Source organism: Esox lucius, chromosome 14, assembly GCF_011004845.1.
Source record: "Esox lucius isolate fEsoLuc1 chromosome 14, fEsoLuc1.pri, whole genome shotgun sequence".
Taxonomy (NCBI): domain Eukaryota; kingdom Metazoa; phylum Chordata; class Actinopteri; order Esociformes; family Esocidae; genus Esox; species Esox lucius.
In genome coordinates this window covers 12,781,889-12,801,452 of record NC_047582.1, presented here as the reverse complement: position 1 = coordinate 12,801,452, position 19,564 = coordinate 12,781,889, and the positions used below count along the sequence as shown (strand labels likewise).

The 19,564-nt window shown below is 40.9% G+C and overlaps 3 protein-coding genes across 3 annotated transcripts; 1 reads left to right on the top strand and 2 right to left on the bottom strand.

Annotated features, from left to right (window-relative positions):
- The first annotated feature begins 560 nt into the window (after positions 1–560).
- On the top strand, positions 561–6,430 carry iscu (iron-sulfur cluster assembly enzyme). The gene is given in 5 exon segments (NM_001303904.1): positions 561–688; positions 3,914–4,027; positions 5,274–5,384; positions 5,574–5,652; positions 5,784–6,430. Coding segments are annotated over 5 exon segments (495 nt in total). The 5' UTR covers positions 561–589; the 3' UTR covers positions 5,876–6,430.
- A 1,250-nt stretch (positions 6,431–7,680) lies between these two features.
- tmem119b (transmembrane protein 119b) lies at positions 7,681–13,083 on the bottom strand. Its single transcript, XM_010877580.4, has 2 exons — positions 12,811–13,083; positions 7,681–11,253 (listed from the first exon to the last, which is right to left on the bottom strand). The coding sequence occupies exon 2, from the start codon at positions 11,228–11,230 to the stop codon at positions 10,340–10,342; it is 891 nt and encodes a 296-aa protein (XP_010875882.1). The 5' UTR covers positions 11,231–11,253; positions 12,811–13,083; the 3' UTR covers positions 7,681–10,339.
- Positions 13,084–16,194: 3,111 nt separating this feature from the next.
- Positions 16,195–19,210, bottom strand: selplg (selectin P ligand). Its single transcript, XM_029125227.2, has 2 exons — positions 19,044–19,210; positions 16,195–18,560 (listed from the first exon to the last, which is right to left on the bottom strand). The coding sequence occupies exons 1-2, from the start codon at positions 19,064–19,066 to the stop codon at positions 17,255–17,257; spliced, it is 1,329 nt and encodes a 442-aa protein (XP_028981060.1). The 5' UTR covers positions 19,067–19,210; the 3' UTR covers positions 16,195–17,254.
- Positions 19,211–19,564: the final 354 nt, after the last annotated feature.

Below are 19,564 nucleotides of genomic sequence, written 5' to 3'. Positions count from 1 at the left end.
TTACTGACTGGATTGTTAACTATATTGCCTTATACATTTCAATGATGGCTTTTATTTTGATAAAGAAAATCTGTGTGCTGCCAGCAGAATATCCTACTGCTAAAATAATGCTAATGAAGACTCGTTACATCACTAACTGACCCACTCCATTTTTCATTGCACCCTCTAATCAGGGACTTGTTTAGATCTGTGACACCATGTGGGTGTAATTAATGATGAGGTAGAACAAAAAAAACCTAAGGACCTAAGGCAAAAGAAAACACTGAATTTAGCCTATCTTGGTGGCGTAGTTATCCAATAGGTTACAGCAGTCAAAACTTTTCCAATGTCCCCTTGTATTGCATGGTTCAGACGGGTTTAGGTTTAGAGGTCCTTTTGGAATTGGGCAGATACCTATTCTCACCACAACCATGGAATCTTTTAAGTCATAAAACACATACAGCACATTTTTTGTTAGAAATATAAAAGCCACGCACTTTCCTTACATTGGCGGGGATCAGTCCTGAAGCTCCTCCTAGTGGCCTGTGAATGATATGAGTGCGTTTACTTCTGAGTGCGTCACTTTACTTCAGACTAACAACAGGCTAATATGGCGGGTCTAGTAGCAAAGAAGTGCATCACCCCTCTTGTTGTGATCCGGAGGCTCACTTACCCAGAATACGCAGCCCAGGCCGCCTACCACAAGAAGGTATATAATCTATATTGGGCTTTGTGTGTTGATTTTGAAGGAAGATTGATAGATGTGTCGGTGTCATCCATGTCATAGCTTTATTAATGCAGATGGTTTAACAGTAATGAAAGATTGAGAGGAACATTTTTGCTGAAAATGATCTGTGGGTAGGATTTTAACCAAAGTTGCAACCGTATACGCACCAGAAAGAGTGGCTTAGACCGCTACACTAAACAATGCTAACTTAGGCCATTACGACTGCTAGCTTCTTATGTAATGACTAGGCTAGCTATTTGCTAATTAAGTTAATAATGAATATAATAATATGGTGGTTTTTTTACTAGTGTAGATACCATTGATTTTAATGTATACCTGAGTGCATTTTAAATTAGTTAAAATAATATAAAAATCGTTAAAGTTAGGGAAGCATTAACATGCGCGAAACTAGCAACGCCTGTAACTTGGGCTACAGCTAGTTATCCTAGTTAGCTAGCAAAATAACATTTTAGGTAATGTTTTTAGAAATGCCTTTCTACAGACAATGTCAAACAACACTACGTCATCTTTCGGGAGAGGCAGGTGTTACTTCAAGGTTAATTTTTACAGTCCTATATTGTCTTAATTCCATCGTTATTTGTACTGTAACACCAAATATGTATTCTAGCTAGTGTGAGAGTAGTGTTCTATAGATGGTTACCCATGTGAGTTTCAGTACAGTTTTCCTAATGTGTTTGTCTAAATTAGTACAAGAGTGCTACTGCTAGCTAGCTACCTTCCCTGGTAATACGCATTTTCATTAATTCTGGATCTTTCTACAGAATAATCTCAAATAATTCTCAAATGTCCATAGTATTCAACTACTTTTAGTTGAACCTATATTAAACAGCTTGAGCAAGAATTGCCAAACATTGGGGCAGGCCCCTCATTTGAAATGCCAATGTTTCATGGGTGTCCTTGGGACGTTCATTGCAACCCCCTAATCATGAATTACACCCGAGGTGTGTGTAATTTATTGAGGTAGATGAGAACACCAACAGGCTCTGGCCCTCGGAGGGTAAGAGTTGAATACCCGTAGCCTTCAGAGTGTTTATAGTGTGGTCATTTGAGTTTTTGGCTAGATGCCTGGATCAATAACAACCGGCATCAGAACCAATTAACCTGTAACAAATTCATCATAGATTTAGGGCATTCACACAGACATTATAGTGATAATGTTGTAAAGGCCATCTTCCCAGAATTGTTCAGTAGTGCAGAGAATGACTCAGCATCATGCTTATTGCATTGGATGGAGCAACAGTAATTACTATTGTGGACAGTGTAGCCTTTCTCTAATCTGTTTATTTAAATGTTCTCTTATGTAATTCTGAAACTCTAATCTGTTTATTTTAATTTCCCCTTACGTAATGTCGACCTGTTTATATAACAACACTCCGCCTTGAGCCCCATTTTTTAGGGACTTGGAATATGACTTTGGATTGTTTGAAACTGAAAGAAAATTGAGCCAGTACACTCATTTCTAATACAGATATGTGGTGAATAGACAGTGTTTTGATCTTAACAGGGATTTTCATCCGGATGCACTGGTAGAGTGTACCGTGGATGTAAAGTCTACACACCCCTGTTAAAATGCCAGTTTGTTGTTATGTAAAAGAATGCGACAAAGAGAAATCATGTCAGAACCTTTTGCACTTTTAATGTGACTTATAATGTGAACATTTCAATTGAAAAACAAACTGAAATCTTTGAGGGGGAAAAATGCAAAATAGGTGTGCACACCCTCTTATAACTGGGGATGTGGCTGTGTTCAGAATTAACCAATCACATTCAAACTCATGTTAAATATGTCATTACACCCCTGCCATCATTTAAAGTGACTCTGATTGATCACAAAGTTCAGCTGTTCAATTAGGATTTTCCTGACTTTTTTATAGTTGCATCTCAGAGCAAAAGCCATGGTCCACAGAGAGCTTCCAAAGCATCAGAGGGATCTCATTGTTGAAAGATATCAGTCAGGAGAAGGGTACAAAATAATTTCCAAAGCATTAGATATACCATGGAACACAGTGAAGACAGTCATCATCAAGTGGAGAAAATATGGCACAACAGAGACATTACCAAGAACTAGACGTCCCTCCATAAGTGATGAAAACACGAGGAGAAAACTGGTCAGGGAGGCTTCCAAGAGACCTACAGCAACATTAAAGGAACTGCCGGAATTCTGTCAAGTACTGGCTGTGTGCTACATGTGGCAAAAATCTCCCATATTTTTCATATGAATGGGCTATGAGGTAGGGTGGCAAGACGGAAGCCCTTTCTTACAAAGGAAAAACATCCAGTTTGCAAAAACAAACATCAAATCTCCCAAAAGCATGTGGGAAAAAGTGCTATGGTCTGATGAAACCAAGTTTGAGCATTTTGACCATCATTCCAAAAGGTATGCAAAAAAACAACACTGCACATCACCCAAAGAACACCATACCCACAGTGAAGCTGGGGCCTTAGTCAGGGTGGAGGGAATTATGAACCGTTCCAAATACAAGGCAGTTTTGGCACAGAACCTTCAGGCGTCGGTTAGAAAGCTGAAGATGAAGTTCACCTTTCAGCACGACAACGACCCAAAACGCACATCCAAATCTACAAAAGCATGGCTTCACCAGAAGAAGATTAATGTTTTGGAATGGCCCAGCCAGAGCCCAGACCTGAATCCAATTGAACATCTGTGGGGTGATCTGAAGAGGGCTGTGCACAGGAGATGTCCTCACAATCAGATGGATTTGGAGCGCTTTTGCAAATAAGAGTGGGCAAATATTGCCATGTCAAGATGTGCCATGCTAATAGACTTACACAAAAAGACTGATTGCTGTAATAAAATGAAAAGGTTCTTCAACAAAGTATTAGTTTAAGGGTGTGCACACTTATTTAACCAGGGTTTTTTATTTTTCCCCCTCAAAGATTTCATTTTCTTTTTAAATTGAATTGTTCACGCTATAGGTCACATTAAAGGTGGAAAAGGTTCTGACATGATTTATCTTTGTCTCATTCTTTTACATCACAAAAACCTGGCATTTTAACAGGGGTGTGTATATCCACTGTAAGTATTAGCCCGCTCAGTTTTTTTCATAATGAGCTTTCTTCGGCCCTGCACTCCCAGAAAGATGTGCGTTTGGGATTAGTGGAATTGACAGTTCTTTAATGTTGTTTTTACTAACCATGGCATTTGTTTCTTTTTTTTGCCCCTTGTAGGTAGTGGACCACTATGAAAACCCCAGGAATGTTGGGTCCCTGGACAAGACCTCCAAGAATGTGGGGACAGGATTGGTCGGTGCCCCAGCTTGTGGAGATGTGATGAAGCTACAGGTATGTTGGCCCCTGTCCTCATTAAACCTTGTGTCTAGGGTCCTGTAAAACGGGACAGACAACTCAGACAGAATATTTAATTATATTAGTAATATGCATATTCTTGATCTAGTCTGAAAAGCAGGAGTTGCAGCCGCTTTCCTTCTGCAACTCCAACACTGAAAGAAACCTCACCTTGCTAGCTAGTCAGCTACACTAGCGAACGCTAAATTCATTCCCTTTTGATGGGATGAGGATGCAAACACGCAAGAACAATGTTAACAGAAACCTGGCCATGCCTGAGTCTGATGCCTCCATTAAAGCATGGTTCTTTTTCACATCTTTCACCATCAGTGCCGTGCTGCTGTAACATGCAAGCAGTTTTGTAGGAGACAACCACGATTGTCATTTTTTTCTAGGCCCGTCCTGAATGTTCTCCGGCTTCTTTTGCTGTGATGAATAGAATCCACAAGGCTATGAATTCCAATACATTATTTTCTCCCAGTGAGCTTTACTAGTTGTTTCAATGAATTCACCTTGTTTAGGTCACTTAAGGCATGACACATTTTAAGGCATACAACTTGGTTTTTATGAAAACCAATATGTTCTTGATGTTTCCTTGTCCATCAGGTCATGCTTCTGACCTGGACTGTTTAAATATAATCTAGAATCAGCCCACACGCTTTTATTAATTATTACAATTGTAATCTTAATATGTTCACATGGCACAGCCAGAAGAGTCTGGTCACCCCTCTGAGCCTGGGTCCTCTCTAGCTTTCTTCCTAAATTCTGGCAGTCTTAGAGTTTTTCCTAGCCACTGAAATTCAACACTACTGTTGCTCCTTGGGGTTTAAGGCCAGTTGTTTTGTAAAAGCACTTTGTGACATCTGCTGATGTAAAAAAGGCTTAATAAATACATTTGATTGGTTTACAGTGTGGCACTTTATTATTATTATTCTAGTAATCATTTGCATCAGTCTTTCGCCATTTCTTTTACAAAAATATTGCCAGAAGACCAAAATATTGGAAACCTGGAACCACTTGACATGATTTTAAGAAAAATAAATGGATTAAGGCAAAATGAAGGGTCTGAAGTCAACCTCACAGGAACCTACAAGCCTGGGATTTTGGATGAGGTTGCAATGTCTTGGCTGTGTACCAAAGAATCCACAAAATAAACAACATTTAGAAAAAGGACTGCATTTTTGACAAATGTTCTTTAACTAAATGTGGACAGAAACACAAGTGTCCTCTTTCCTTTCTACAGATTGAGGTGGACGATCAGGGGAAGATTGTGGATGCCAGGTTTAAGACATTCGGCTGTGGCTCTGCCATTGCCTCCAGCTCCCTGGTAACGGAGTGGGTGAAGGGCAAATCTGTGAGTGAACGTTCTGCACCCGTGACACTTCCTCCACTTCCTGCTCTATTTCGGTCAATGTTGATCTGTTTAAATGTATCAATTCAACAGTCTTTTCCGTCATCTTGTTTGTTCCTTAAGTTGCTTATTATTGTGGTTGAATGGGGTTTATTTCTCGACTGATTGAGCGATACGGTCTTTTGCTTTCAGATCGCTGAAGCAATGACAATAAAGAACACAGACATTGCCAAAGAGCTTTGTCTTCCCCCGGTCAAACTTCACTGCTCCAGTAAGCCCCTATTTATGTCTACTTAATGCTGTTCTCTTCTGTCTTACAAGCTGGGATACACAAAATCATGTATTTCCACCCTTTTTACAACTATGTGGAATTCGCTGACCTCCCTTGACCTATTTTTCCAGTGCTGGCTGAGGATGCAATCAAAGCTGCCCTCCAGGACTACCGTGTCAAGCAGCAAGACATCGAGATTGAGGCTGTTAAGGCCAGCAACTAAGGGCTTCACCCTTTAGTCCTGGACACCCCTGTACCTCAACCTGCAGTGAAGGGGACACTCAAAGTGTAGTCCTGGTTCCCTACCATCCTTCTATAAACAGGGCACCCTAAATGAGTCCAGGTTATATCCACCTATACGTACAGTAGATAGCACAGTGTATACATACCAAGCCATTGTGGCATTATATGGTTGTCCAACCTTTACTCTGTAGCCTGTCACATTAACGCACAATGTTAGAGGACTGATCGGGTGATTGGTCAGCCTTCTTTCTTTCAGAGAGATGTGAATTGAGACGAGTTTTTGAGACATGAGTGTTGGCTTTTGTTTGCGCTTTTTTAAAATGGTTTTGCTGGTGTTCTCCACTGAAGACCGACTCAGTTGGCGGTGTTTGAAGTATGGCACTTGTAAGGCTGTCTTGGTATCGCGTTATGTTCTGGAGTAATGCGGTGTGGAAAATGTAATATTTTAGCAATCATTGGAGGTTTGTGTTGTTTATAGAGTGACTTTCAGACATGCTTCCTGGTTGTAATGCAGCATAATAAAAGTATTGTTTCCCTAATGTGGTTCGTTGTGGTCTTTGTCATGCAAATACACCAGAAAATTTCACATTAATGTATGTCTGCTGTTGTATAAACTACTGAAGTTTCAGGTGCCATTCAATAGGTCCTGTATAAATGTATCCTTTTCTTCAGGAGGGCATTAGGGTTGGCTTAACTTTGCTCATAGGATTAATGTACAAATGCAGTTTGTACTGTCATATCCTTTTGAGATTTAGGTAAAGAAAATATTTGTAAGATTTTGGTTGAGTCATTCTTAAGATTTTGCTGGGCTCTGATTGATTTTGAGCCTAATTACACTTTTTATTAGCTTGAATGCCAATACTATGCCTATGCCAATACTCTGCAGTGCACCAGTCAGATGTCACCAGGCTCCAAATGCTAATATTAAATAAAGGAAACCTAAATGAACATTTATATAATGTATTTATGGATCTCACTTACGTAACACTCAAAGCCTGTCTCGATAGCATACAGTGTTGAATTTTCACCAGAAATAATTGACCCATGTCATTCAAACCTTTTTCTCATTTGTCCTTAATATGTTCATCCAGGAGTCTTAACAACAGCTGCTTCCACATGCACTTTGGCATACTTTAATTGATTTTGAACAGTGTCTGTTATATCTGGCGAAAGCCAAACACTGCATTCCACATTATTGACCCCATAATCAACAAAAAAGCTGTTGTAATGGGGGCTGGTGATTTGAGGGTGTTGAAGACCTGGTTAAATTCAGTGAGATGAAGCTGTAGTACCTGGGTCATGCAGCAAAACAACGACCTAAATACATAAGCAAGTCAATGTCGGAATGGCTGAAAGGCAACATATTTAAATGTTTTTGGAATAGTTTAGCCCGTGTTCGTAATGTACGCACAGGTTAAAATCCACGGTTTTTCAACAGTTTGGTTCTAATGTTAAAATCAATGTTTATTGATTTGAATGTTTATTGTTTTTGTGCGAGCAAATAAACATACTGCCAAGATAAACAACTTAATACTTGGCCTTAGCCATTTGCATAATGAACACTAGATGGCATTGATGTCATTGACACACTTATGTTCTAAGACTAAGTCATTCAGTTGAGGCTCTCTCTAATATATCATTAACATTATATTCAGAAAGTTAGATTTAATGACTCTAAAGCTATTTTAAATGTTTTACCATTGTTTTATTTCTTTTGAATTTCATAATAACTTTTGACAAATTGCACAACTTATGGGTTAAATAAGCATAGTTGCCAGTTGGTGGAATCCATGTGTTATGCTGTTACTGATTAAGACATTTCTGCTGAATCGCAGGTAGGTTAAGGTAAGTTATAGGACATAATATTTAGGTTCTAACAGACAATTACAGACAATAATCTTAATACATCTTAGGTGTTTATCCTCCTTTTTGAGTGTCTATACATATAGTATATTATACAAGTTTTTTTGTCATTTGTATTTTATAGGGTAAAATGTGTTTGGTAATGTCTTGCTTCATTAATAAAGGATGGAGAGGATTGCTGAGATTGCAGTAGGCTGGAATCAACGCAACCTGTGGTGTTGTGCCCCAGACGAAGCGGTTTACCCCTGAATCTCTCTTGGCCAGTATGTACACTTTTGCATTACTGAGGCACAAACAAATTGACGTTACCGCAGGAACCTTTGAAACTTGAATGACAAATTGTACCCAATATTTCATAATCATCACAACCCTGAAAAAATAATGAAGAAAGCCATACACTATTTGATATAGTTTACTAGCGTTAGTGCCTCTATGTAAGACAGTTCAGCACAGAGAGTGATGCGAAACGTTTTCCTCAGCGTTGTGTTCGTACTCTGCTACTCATGCATTTCTTTCTCTATCGTGACCTGTTAAAGATGCAGCCTGCGATTTTGGGCCAGTGGTTATGAATATGGCGCTTTTGAGCCGGAACGTCATGGCTGACTGAGGTATGATATTTATTCTGCTTATAGATTTTACTCATATAAACAACATTTAACATCCAGGCCTAAACGGGAGGTTTAGAGAAATTGCTGAATCCTAGGCTGCGTCTTTAAGTTGCTAGCAGGGTACGGTCATGTGAGTTTGTGACGTCACTGTTTGGAAGGTCCTTCCCGGGACTGTGAACTGATTTCTGGACTGTGAACAAAAGCGTATAATAGGGCTACTCGAGTCTTACCTTACGATGTCCGCAGCCTGCTGGTTTTCTTTTTCTTCATCATTACTTAGATCTAAAAAATGATCTTAAAGTGATTAATTTGTTCTCATTGATTTTATATTATCTAACTTCATCTACTTTTCCTGGCAAGTGTCAGTGAGATTGAAAATCTCTCTTAAAAGAGCCCTGTCCAAAACAGCTGTCCACACAGTCAGGACACATTAAAACCTAAAAAACAAGTTTACACATTTAAAAGGCGACGGTTAGGCTAATTGGGGTGGTGTGGTGCAGCTAAGTGTCAAAACACTGAAAGTGCCTTAGGTACAGTCAACCAGATACAGTAATGTGATGGTAAGGTGATAGTTGTCGTGTCTGTGGGACACAGATAGAACAGAACTTGTCTCGGAATGGCCTTCATTTTAAGACAGGACCGTCATCCATAGCTCTGTTTATCTGTTCCACAGTTGTTGTACTGACCCATACCTCGGCTGTTTAAAAGAAGTGGTGGGGTGATATTTTTTGGAAGTCTGTTAATGTAAATATTTAAAGATGATAAACTATACTAACCACGTTAAACAACACTGCCTTGTATACATCTGGCCCCTTGTTTAACACTGTGCTGACCAAACTTCAACACATTGAAAGACATGCAACACGCTTTTCTTGATCTCCAACTACTCTGGTAAAACAAAATGCTCAATTCAATCTGAAATGACCTGTACCTGCCTGGCCCCCAAACATTCTCAGATGGCTCTTAGTGGGTTCATACCTATACGTGTGTTGGTCTCTGGTTGGACCTTTCTCTCTCCAGACCCACAAAGGCCACCTCCAGTCTAAACCTGTAGTCTAAACCTCCAATCTTAACCTCCAGGCTTAATCTCCAGTCTGAAGTCAAATCCAGAATTGGTTTCTAATTCGCAACAAAGCATCCTTTACACACACTGCAAAACATGTTTTTGTGTAAATGACCATCCTGCCAGGACAGGTATTCGGCAATATAATTTGCAGGCTTGTTGCTTAAATTCACCTCCGTAAATACGTTTAGTTTACCACAATGACACCAAAAATGTATGTATAACTGTGTTTCGTCTTGAAATTGTTATGCCTTCGGTCAGATTGTTAATGTAAATCTGCTCACCTGGTTAAATAAAGGTGAAATAAAACAGAAGTGAATGAGCTAAAACAGTAAATAATCACTGCCATGTTGTTAGGCTATCAAATGCCAGGATATCTGAGCTACAATGTAGCATTCTATAACATGACCGTGTCAAGCATTTTAATTGGCTAATCCTGAAATTAAAACCTAAACTGATATTTGTTCTAATTTTCACTAGTGTGGCCCTTCTGGGTTCAAGTTGATATTCCAAGCACTCTGATGGTCTTTGAATATACCAAGCAATCTCCAATTTAGCAGAATCTTCAGCTTAGGTTCATCACCTTACTAACCAATCAAAAAATGCAAGAGAGGCAAAAACAAAGGCAGGAACATTAATTTGTCCTTTGTACAAATGAAAAAATTAAATATATGGGTGTATAGTCAGGTTACATAGTGTCGCTTGGTTGAGGGCAGCCTGGGTTACATAATATACCCTTTAGAGAGTGGGTTAGGATAAGGGGTTAACAGGTTAAACAGTATATCATGATTACATACAGCTAAATAGACATTGTTAGGTGAATCCTAAGAGAGGGATATAGCACAGATTGCTGAAAAAATTGTCACTTATGTGTACAAACCAATTAAATCAAATCCACTGTCCACCATGGTTAAAATGCAGTTTTTTCCCCAGTGATCAACTGAATTGACTGTGTGACGGTGGTGTCCTCTCTGTCATCTTCCTGCTTGGCCTGTAACTGTTCAGGGACAAATGTAGTCTGAGCTCCTGTGAGTGACTCGTCGTCCATTTTTAGGCCTGTCTCTTCTGGAAGGGTCTCTGGCTGCCCGGGGCAGCTCATCGGTTGGGCCTCACTGTCTGAAACCTGGCATCCCTCGTCCTCGCTCGGCTCTGGCGGTGGATTTGACGGCTCATTAACATTCTCTGTGTATTCCCCCTCAGCCGGCACAGTCACCTCAGGTGTTTTGGCTACAGCTATTGGTGTGATGTCCTTTTCTTGTTGCCTTACCAGGGAAGGTTTGGAAGGAGTGCGGAGGTTCTTGGTTGCCCTCATGATGTCCTCTTGGAGTTGTTTGCTGGAGTCCATTGGCTCAGCCTGCTCCTTGTTGCAGAGTCTCTCTGGTACCTCGTTGAAGAGCTTGGCATCTCCTCTCTTGTCCCTCTGGTCAACATACATTTTAGAGGGGAAGGACGAGGGGTAGTAGGCATTGACTTTCCGCTTGCGGCTCATGATGCAAGCACAGCAGAGGATGAGGAAGATAGTGATGAAGAGGATGGAAGCAACCATGATGAGGAGCATGTTGTCCTGCAGGAATTGAACCATTTGGTCGAGCAGGGAGAGCTCTACGTGGGTGGAACCGTCTAAGGTTGTTGAAGATTCTGAGGCGGGGCCAACGGTGGCTGTTGTGGACAGGTTGGGAATAAGGCTGTCCTGGTCCTCCGCTTCTGCACTGCCCTCCAGTGACATGTTTAACCAGAGGGGTGTGGCTTGACTAGGGCTGGACCAGAGCGTCACAGACAGGCCAATTAGATGGAGCGCCATTGAAACGTTGTCTCCTGTAGCGCCTGCAGAAAGAAGCAGAACTGTGTCAGTGCCATCATGACTATTGTTAGGTTAGCATTTCCAGTGTTATTCAATTGCACAGATTTTGAGCTACAGTAACGGTGAGAGGAACTGCAGTCATTACCTGTCACATACAGACACACACACACACACACACTCACGATGTACACTTGATATCACACAAAGGCCTGGATTTGATCAGATACAACAGAACCCACGATAATTGAAAACAACACAAGGTCATTGATTTTATTAAAAGGAAACAACACTCATAGCCCCCCATTACAACAGTCATGATCCCCCATTACAACAGTCATGATCCCCCATTACAACAATTATTACCTCCCATTACAACAGTCATAATCCCCCATTACAACAGTCATAACCCCCTCATTACAACAGTCATAAACCCCCACATCCCAATGAACATGCACCTCCAAAAACACACTGATGATTTGGAATTGAAAATATCTTGATAAATAATAAGCATGTAATGTAGATAACAACACACATTGCAGAGCGAACTTGTAACAGGACTGCATAAAACTGTAACTTGTAACAGGACTGCATAAAACTGGAACTTGTAACAGGACTGCATAAAACTGGAACTTGTAACAGGACTGCATAAAACTGGAACTTGTAACAGGACTGCATAAAACTGGAACTTGTAACAAGACTGCATAAAACTGGAACTTGTAACAGGACTGCAGTTTGCAAATGAGTATCCAATGACTGTTTAATACCAATGGAAAATTGCAGATAGAAACTTCATGAATAGAGCAGTTATGAATCCTTACTCAACAATTCAGATGGGCATATCCGTTCTACACAGTACATTTTGAACGTTCACCAGTTGGACCCTGCGGAATGTGGCCCTGGAGCAGACTGCTGTTCTGGTCGGTGTAAACCATCCCAGACCATCTCTTCCTGCTTCTCCCCCTTTCTCCTCTCCATCTGGGTGCAAGCTGGGCCCCATGAGGCATTGCACTAATAAGGAAAGGGGGGGTGGGGGGTGGGAGGGCTTTTATCACCCATTTACCCTCCATGAATCCTTTCACACACCTACACATACATATGCATTCATGCACATAGCTACACGTACAAACTCACACGACGGACACTGAAGTGTTAGTCCCATCAGGATGGTTCCAGTTACCGTTCAACTGAGATGCATAAGGACCATCAGACCTTTTTGAACACTCATACATTTTGAACTGCAGTTGTGCGGAAACCTGATGACTTGCATTTTTAAAACAAAGGAATTATTCAAAGGCTAAGCTCTGGAAAATTTCTCATGCAAATGCAGTGAACCCATTAGCCTCAGAGTACATCCTATTGGATAACTCTATTAAACTAGCCTTACTTCCTGCTGGAAGATCAATTAGCCTGGAGACAGAAGTCATGACGTTGTCATGGTAGATAAACTGCAGTTGTCATGTGAGATAATATCTGTCCACGACAGATATTTGTTAGTCATTCTAAGAAGGATTTTGGTAATAAATCCAATGTTGGTAAATGTACGATAAAAACAAGAATAATCCAACATAGTGAATGCTCACCGCTCCCAGAAGTGGTCACACAGAAAAAGCTCTTGAGCTGTGGATGCTTGAGAGCTTGAGGAAAATGGCTGGAAAAAATGTGCTGAGAACAAGAAGAAAAAACGTGGCTGCTCACCTCCTCCAACAAGTAACTTCTACAGTTTCGGATTTCAGACCGAAGGATTCTCTGACCAGCACAGAAGGAAAAAAATTACTTAAAGGTCTTTGCCATCAGGACAAATCCCTCCTTTCCCCTCTGTTACCACTCCCCTGTCTTTTCCTCCCCTCCTCCCCCGCTGGCTTCCCAAAAGATGACTTTGCTCCTGGGCTCCACACAGATTGTTCTTATTAGGCAGCAGTTTAATGTGATGTGGGGACGGGGGGCTGGGCTCTCCTGTCCCAGATTCTGATGCATCAGGCCAGAGTCAACACTGCAGCAGACCAAAAACAATATGAGCACTGGGTTTTACCTGGGGAATACTCAGCGGCTCAACTAACTGGAGACATTTTTTGGATGAACTTTGTTACTTGGCTTATACGGCCTTAACCCTGCAACATTCTGGGCATTTCTGAATGTATTTCACTGACTCTTTCACCCACGTGACTGTCCAATATGTGTGTACACATGTTCCACACCCTATAATAAAAAACACTAAAAGATCCCTAGTTGTTAGTTATAATAATATGAATCAATAAATCATCCCTAGTTGTTAGTTATAATAATATGAATCAATAAATCATCCCTAGTTGTTAGTTATAATAATATGAATCAATAAATCATCCCTAGTTGTTAGTTATAATAATATGAATCAATAAATCATCCCTAGTTGTTAGTTATAATAATATTAATCAATAAATCATCCCTAGTTGTTAGTTATAATAATATGAATCAATAAATCATCCCTAGTTGTTAGTTATAATAATATTAATCAATAAATCATCCCTAGTTGTTAGTAATAATATTATTATTCAAAAAAACATCCCTAGTTGTTAGTTATAATAAAATGAATGAATAAATCATCCCTAGTTGTTAGTTATGATAATAATAATTATAAATCACCAATAAAAACTTCCCCAGTGGTTAAAAGGGGTGTGTATGATGTTGCTTTCCTGTCCCTCAGACACACCATGCGGTTCTACAGTGTGATTGTCACCAACAGGAAGGGTTCATGTCTGTTCTGAAAATAACACTGAGTCAACACATGATCAGGGCCTTGTCATAACCAATTTAAAGGGTGTTCTATGGAGTATAGTTAAACAATATAACAGGTTTTCTATGGAGCATAGTTAAACAATATAACAGGTTTTCTATGGAGTATAGTTAAACAATATAACAGGTTTTCTATGGAGTATAGTTAAACAATATAACAGGTTTTCTATGGAGCATAGTTAAACAATATAACAGGTTTTCTATGGAGCATAGTTAAACAATATAACAGGTTTTCTATGGAGCATAGTTAAACAATATAACAGGTTTTCTATGGAGTATAGTTAAACAATATAACAGGTATTCTATGGAGCATAGTTAAACAATATAACAGGTTTTCTATGGTGCATAGTTAAACAATATAACAGGTTTTCTATGGAGCATAGTTAAACAATATAAAAGGTTTTCTATGGAGCATAGTTAAACAATATAACAGGTTTTCTATGGAGCATAGTTAAACAATATAACAGGTTTTCTATGGAGCATAGTTAAACAATATAACAGGTTTTCTATGTAGCATAGTTAAACAATATAACAGGTTTTCTATGGAGCATAGTTAAACAATATAACAGGTTTTCTATGGAGCATAGTTAAACAATATAACAGGTTTTCTATGTAGCATAGTTAAACAATATAACAGGTTTTCTATGTAGCATAGTTAAACAATATAACAGGTTTTCTATGGAGCATAGTTAAACAATATAGTTTTTCTATGGAGCATAGTTAAACAATTTGAACGGTGTTCTACTGAGTATAGTTAAACTATGTAAGGGGTTTTCTATGGAGTATAAAGTGCATAACCAGTTATAGAGGAAGAACCAGCAATTCCGAGAACACATATTCTTTGCGTGTTTGTTCATGCGTACATGCACATGCACAAAACAATACGGATGTGTATGGAGTAAACAGCTATAGCTAAGAGTGATGATGTGTTTGGCCAATCAGCCGGTTGATAGTTGAGACTGACAAGACAGAGCAACACTTTTTTGACCACAATGACAGTTAAATGGTTGCAGGGTGTATCCTCTAGTGTGTAGTCTAATGACATCGATCTCATGAGTGCCATGTACATCTTTCAACTTCCCTGCCCTGAACTTCCCACTTTCAGTCCAGTTTCATAATATTCTGCCTGTGGATGTGTGTGTATGATTGAATGCATGTTTTAAAAGCGGTAATGTCACCTGGCTTTATTGTTTAATGGCCAACTGCCATTTGTTTAGTCTGACTCTGTCATTTACACTGATCAGCCATGACATTATGACCACTGACAGGTGAAGTAAATAACACAGATAATCAATCAATCAATCAAATGTATTTATAAAGCCCTTTTTATAACAGCAGATTTCACAAAGTGCTTTACAGAGACCATAAACCCCAAGGAGCAAACAACAGTAGTGTTGAATTTCAGTGGCTAGAATTTTAGGAAGAAACCTAGTGAAGACCCAGGCTCAGAGGGGTGACCAGTCCTCTTCTGGCTGTGCCGGGTGAGATATTAAGTCCAATTGGAATAATTTATAAATTTCTCTGGGCTAAATCCAGAGTCTATTTAATTTTAGACTAGGTCAAAAGTATGACCAGATGGACAAGGACAGGGACAGCAAACCAGGTACTTCGCAGGTGTGGAACAGGACATGTCCTCCTAAAGTTTAAAACGGGAGGAGACTGGGAAAAGTCAGAAAGTGCATTCCTCATATCAACAACAATTTGTAGTGGAGAAGGAGAACTTAGTGGGGAAGGAGAACTGACCCAATCCCCCAGCACAATAGTAAGACCTTGAAACTGAGACGGGGGGGTCCGGCGACACTGTGGCCCTTCCTGGGGGAGGAACACGTGCACCCTTTCATGGCAACGGTATTCCATGATGGCACAGGCCTCTTTCAGCAGGATAACACACCCTGCCACAAAGCAAAAATGGTTCAGGAATGGTTTGAGGAACACAACAACAAGTTCAAGGGGTTGACTTGGCCTCCAAATTCCCCAGATCTCAATCCAATCGAGCATCTGTGGGATGTGTTGGACAAACAGGTCTGATCAATGGAGGCCCCACTTTGCAACTTACAGGACTTAAAGAATCTTGATGCCAGATACCACAGCACACTTTCAGAGGTCTAGTGGAGTCCATGCCTCGACGGGTCAGGGCTGTTTTGGTGGCAAAAGACAAACCTACACAATATTAGGTAAGTGGTCATAATGTTATGGCTGATCTGTGTATTTACAGTTTTGTTATTTATTCATCTAATTCAGTCCATTGTGATCACTTTCAGTTAAACTGTCTGACCTCTGCTGTTTCTTTAATGGATTGAGAATGCATTTCTTGGATTGTCCCTAAGAAACCTATCCCTTATCTCAAACATAGGGAAGTACTATTCAAAATACATCTAGAAAAAGTCAAACATCAGAGTGTGGCAAGGTCCAAATGGGGTTTGAGGTTTAGTGATAAAGAGCAAAACAAACATTCTCAACTTTAAAAGAATACCAGACTTATCCAGCACCTTGTAAATGACATTTAATCACATCCCCATCCTGGGATTTGCCAAAGCAAACATTGAAAAAAATCTTGGTACATTTTATGTTTAGTCTCACTAGATCCAGACAGATGATTATGTTATAAAATACCTCCCAAGAACAAGCTTTTCTGCAGGCAACAAACATGTAAAGGATAAAACTGATTGGAAGCACGCATTTAAAATAGTGAATGTTTTATTTAGTAATTTTTATTTAAAGTGTGTTTTTTCACACCGAAGGATGTAATGTTCAAACCTCTTGAAAGCCAAAGCAGCCCATTCCACCAGCAACAAAACCCAAATGTAACTGATTAGCAGTCATGATAAGTGTTCATTAGATAAATCCGGGTTTTCTTCTAGTGTATGTGTGGGAAAGATTCTCTTAAAGAAAGGCTAGCACTTTAAACATTTCTGATAAACCCGTCATGATTAAGTAACATGTAATTGGTTCATAATTTGTGTTTTTGTTTTGCTCTACTGCGTTCTGGTGACGGATGTGCAGCGAGGCCCAGCCAACAACTTCAAAAAGGAAGCTGGAATCTATTTTAAGAGCTGTAGTTGAACATATTCAGAGCAGCGGAGCAGTCAGAAGTGCAATTCAAAATTCTTCAGCTGGAAAATCATAATAAAACTAAAGGTTTTACACACCCCTATAGTCTCTGTTTTTAACCCCTTGATATTCTGCAAGACAGCTTTGGCGATGACCTGGGTAGTTATCCAGTGTAATTGAGCCAAACAGACCCCATCTCCGTATCTAAACTCTAGACTCTGGCCTCTGGTCATTTTCGGGGAGGAAGCTGTGAAGAGTTAAATTATCTCCCCCCTCCTCATCGCTGTCCATCTCAGTGTCATGCAACAGGGCTCCGTTACTCCTGGGGACATGGGGTCTCCCATGGGGGGCGCAGCCATCGGGGAGCAGTGCGGAGATACACACCATCTCCGTGCCTCGGTTGCCGGAGGACACAGCGTAGCGGTGTTTTCTGGAGTTGTACTTGGTGCAGATGATGATGCAACTGACCATGAAGAAGGTAGCCAGAGCAGCCAGGGAGGCAATGGCAATCAGACACTGGCTAACCAGGCCACTCCGTCGGTTAGGAGAGCAAGGCAGACCCCCTCCCCCTGGTGGATCCAGATGTTCTTTAGCGGGCGATGTTGTCCTGGTCGTTGAAATGGGGAACTTCTCTCTGTCCATCTTGGGAATCGGAATCAAAGACGAGTTGGTAGAATTGGTGGAAGTGGATATAGGTAAATATGTGGACGGGAGAGTCTCATTAGTCAAGGATGAGTCAATGGTGGACGTAGGACCTGGAGTGGATGAGGGCCCAGTAGGGGAGCTAGGTCCTAGGGTGGAGGCGGACTCATTGGTGGAGCTAGGCCCTAGGGTGGAGAAGTACTCACTGGTGGAGCTAGGCTCTAGGGTGGAGGAGTACTTACTGGTAGAGCTAGGCCCTAGGGTGGAGGAGGACTCACTGGTGGAGCTAGGCCCTAGGGTGGAGGACGACTCAGAGTTTGAACTAGGGCCTAGGGTAGAGGAGGGCCCAGTGGTGGAGCTAGGCCCTATGGTGAAGGATGACTCAGAGTTTGAAATAGGGCCTAGGGCAGAGGAGGGCCCAGTGGTGGAGGAGGATGCAGAGGTTGAGCTAGGCCTTAGGGTGGAGGAGGGCCCAGTGGTAGAGCCAGGCCTTAGGGTGGAGGAGGGCCCAGTGGTGGAGCTAGGCCTTAGGGTGGAGGAGGGCCCAGTGGTGGAGCTAGGCCTTAGGGTGGAGGAGGGCCCAGTGGTGGAGCTAGGCCTTAGGGTGGAGGACGACTCAGAACGGATCTTTGGAGTTAATTGTGATGGGTTGGTGGATAAGAGAATAAAAGACGTTCTGGTTGTAGGGCTGTTTGTGACCTCTGCGGGTGTTTGCCTGGTTGGCTCTGCGGAGTCCAGGGACGGTGCACTGGAGTTACTGTCTCTGTCCTTTGGGAGCGTCACGTTTTCAGATCGGATTGAAGCCATCAGAAAGAGAATCCACGGCAGAACGACAGACAGCATGTTATATGATGACATGTTGCTTCCTCTGAAATGAGAACAAAGTACACCCCTTACTCCTTGTACTCAGTATGTACTGGATATACATTTGTTTCTAAAAACGTTTGTGGTAAAGCTGGGGCCTCAGCAAGCAGACAATCAGTGCTCAGATTGGCAATAATGTTGGAAATGATCTTGGGAAATCTTTGTTTGTGAGAAAACACCATGCCACTGAGGGTGGCGACACAGTTATTGACATGATGAAACAATGTGTTACTCATAGCCAGCACACACCCACATAAGGCAGGAAACAGGAACTCTGAGGTATAGCTTGTTAGCTTGATAATGCAACTGAAAATACTATTTTATCCTTTGCAAACAACTTTAGTAGCAGTGGTACAATAAAAATAATGTACATAAAAGAAACCAGAGCTATCATGAGAGCAAATATCTTAGAAAACTGGAACCACAAAATTCTTTGACACAGGACATGCAGTGGTCCAAACCTCTGGTAAAATAATCCTTGTCTTACCTGACAGATTGGCACGGTGGCATAGAACAGATGGAAGAATTGGAGGCTCAGATCGTCAAGGCCAGAGTTAAGGACATGCCAACATGCCTTGACGAGCTTATAGCAGAGACACAACAGAGTTCTCTACCTGATATGAAGAAACAGGAAATGTGTTGTTGAAGTTGAATGCTGCACACTGGCGTAAATGAAACCGTCAAGTCAAAAAATGACTTGTTTTTTTCACACTACCTTTGTTTTTTTGCTTCGCACAACACCATTGGACGGTTCGTTTTGAATCAAAGAATGTGAAACTTAGAGAACTGCACTCAAGCAGACTATTCATATCACCCTAACACACTTCATATCATATGTTTCACTTTAGGAAATATTACACATTACAAAGATCTTTGTAGAGGTTTACAAGTGGAATTGTCCTCCGAGGTATCTGATGTGATGAGTAATATATAGGAGGAATGGTGGTGAGATATTTCCTTGTATGGTAGATGTCTGGGCTCTGATAGTGGAGTGTCTGCTGCTTAGGA

Excerpts from the sequence above, each read along its gene's own strand:
- selplg (XM_029125227.2), bottom strand. The coding sequence starts at position 19,066 with ATGCCACCGTGCCAATCTGTCAG. Across the intron at positions 18,561-19,043 it reads CCACCGTGCCAATCTGTCAG|AGGAAGCAACATGTCATCAT; the intron begins GTAAGACAAGGA and ends TTCTCATTTCAG.
- tmem119b (XM_010877580.4), bottom strand. The coding sequence starts at position 11,230 with ATGGCGCTCCATCTAATTGGCCTGTCTGTGACGCTCTGGTCCAGCCCT.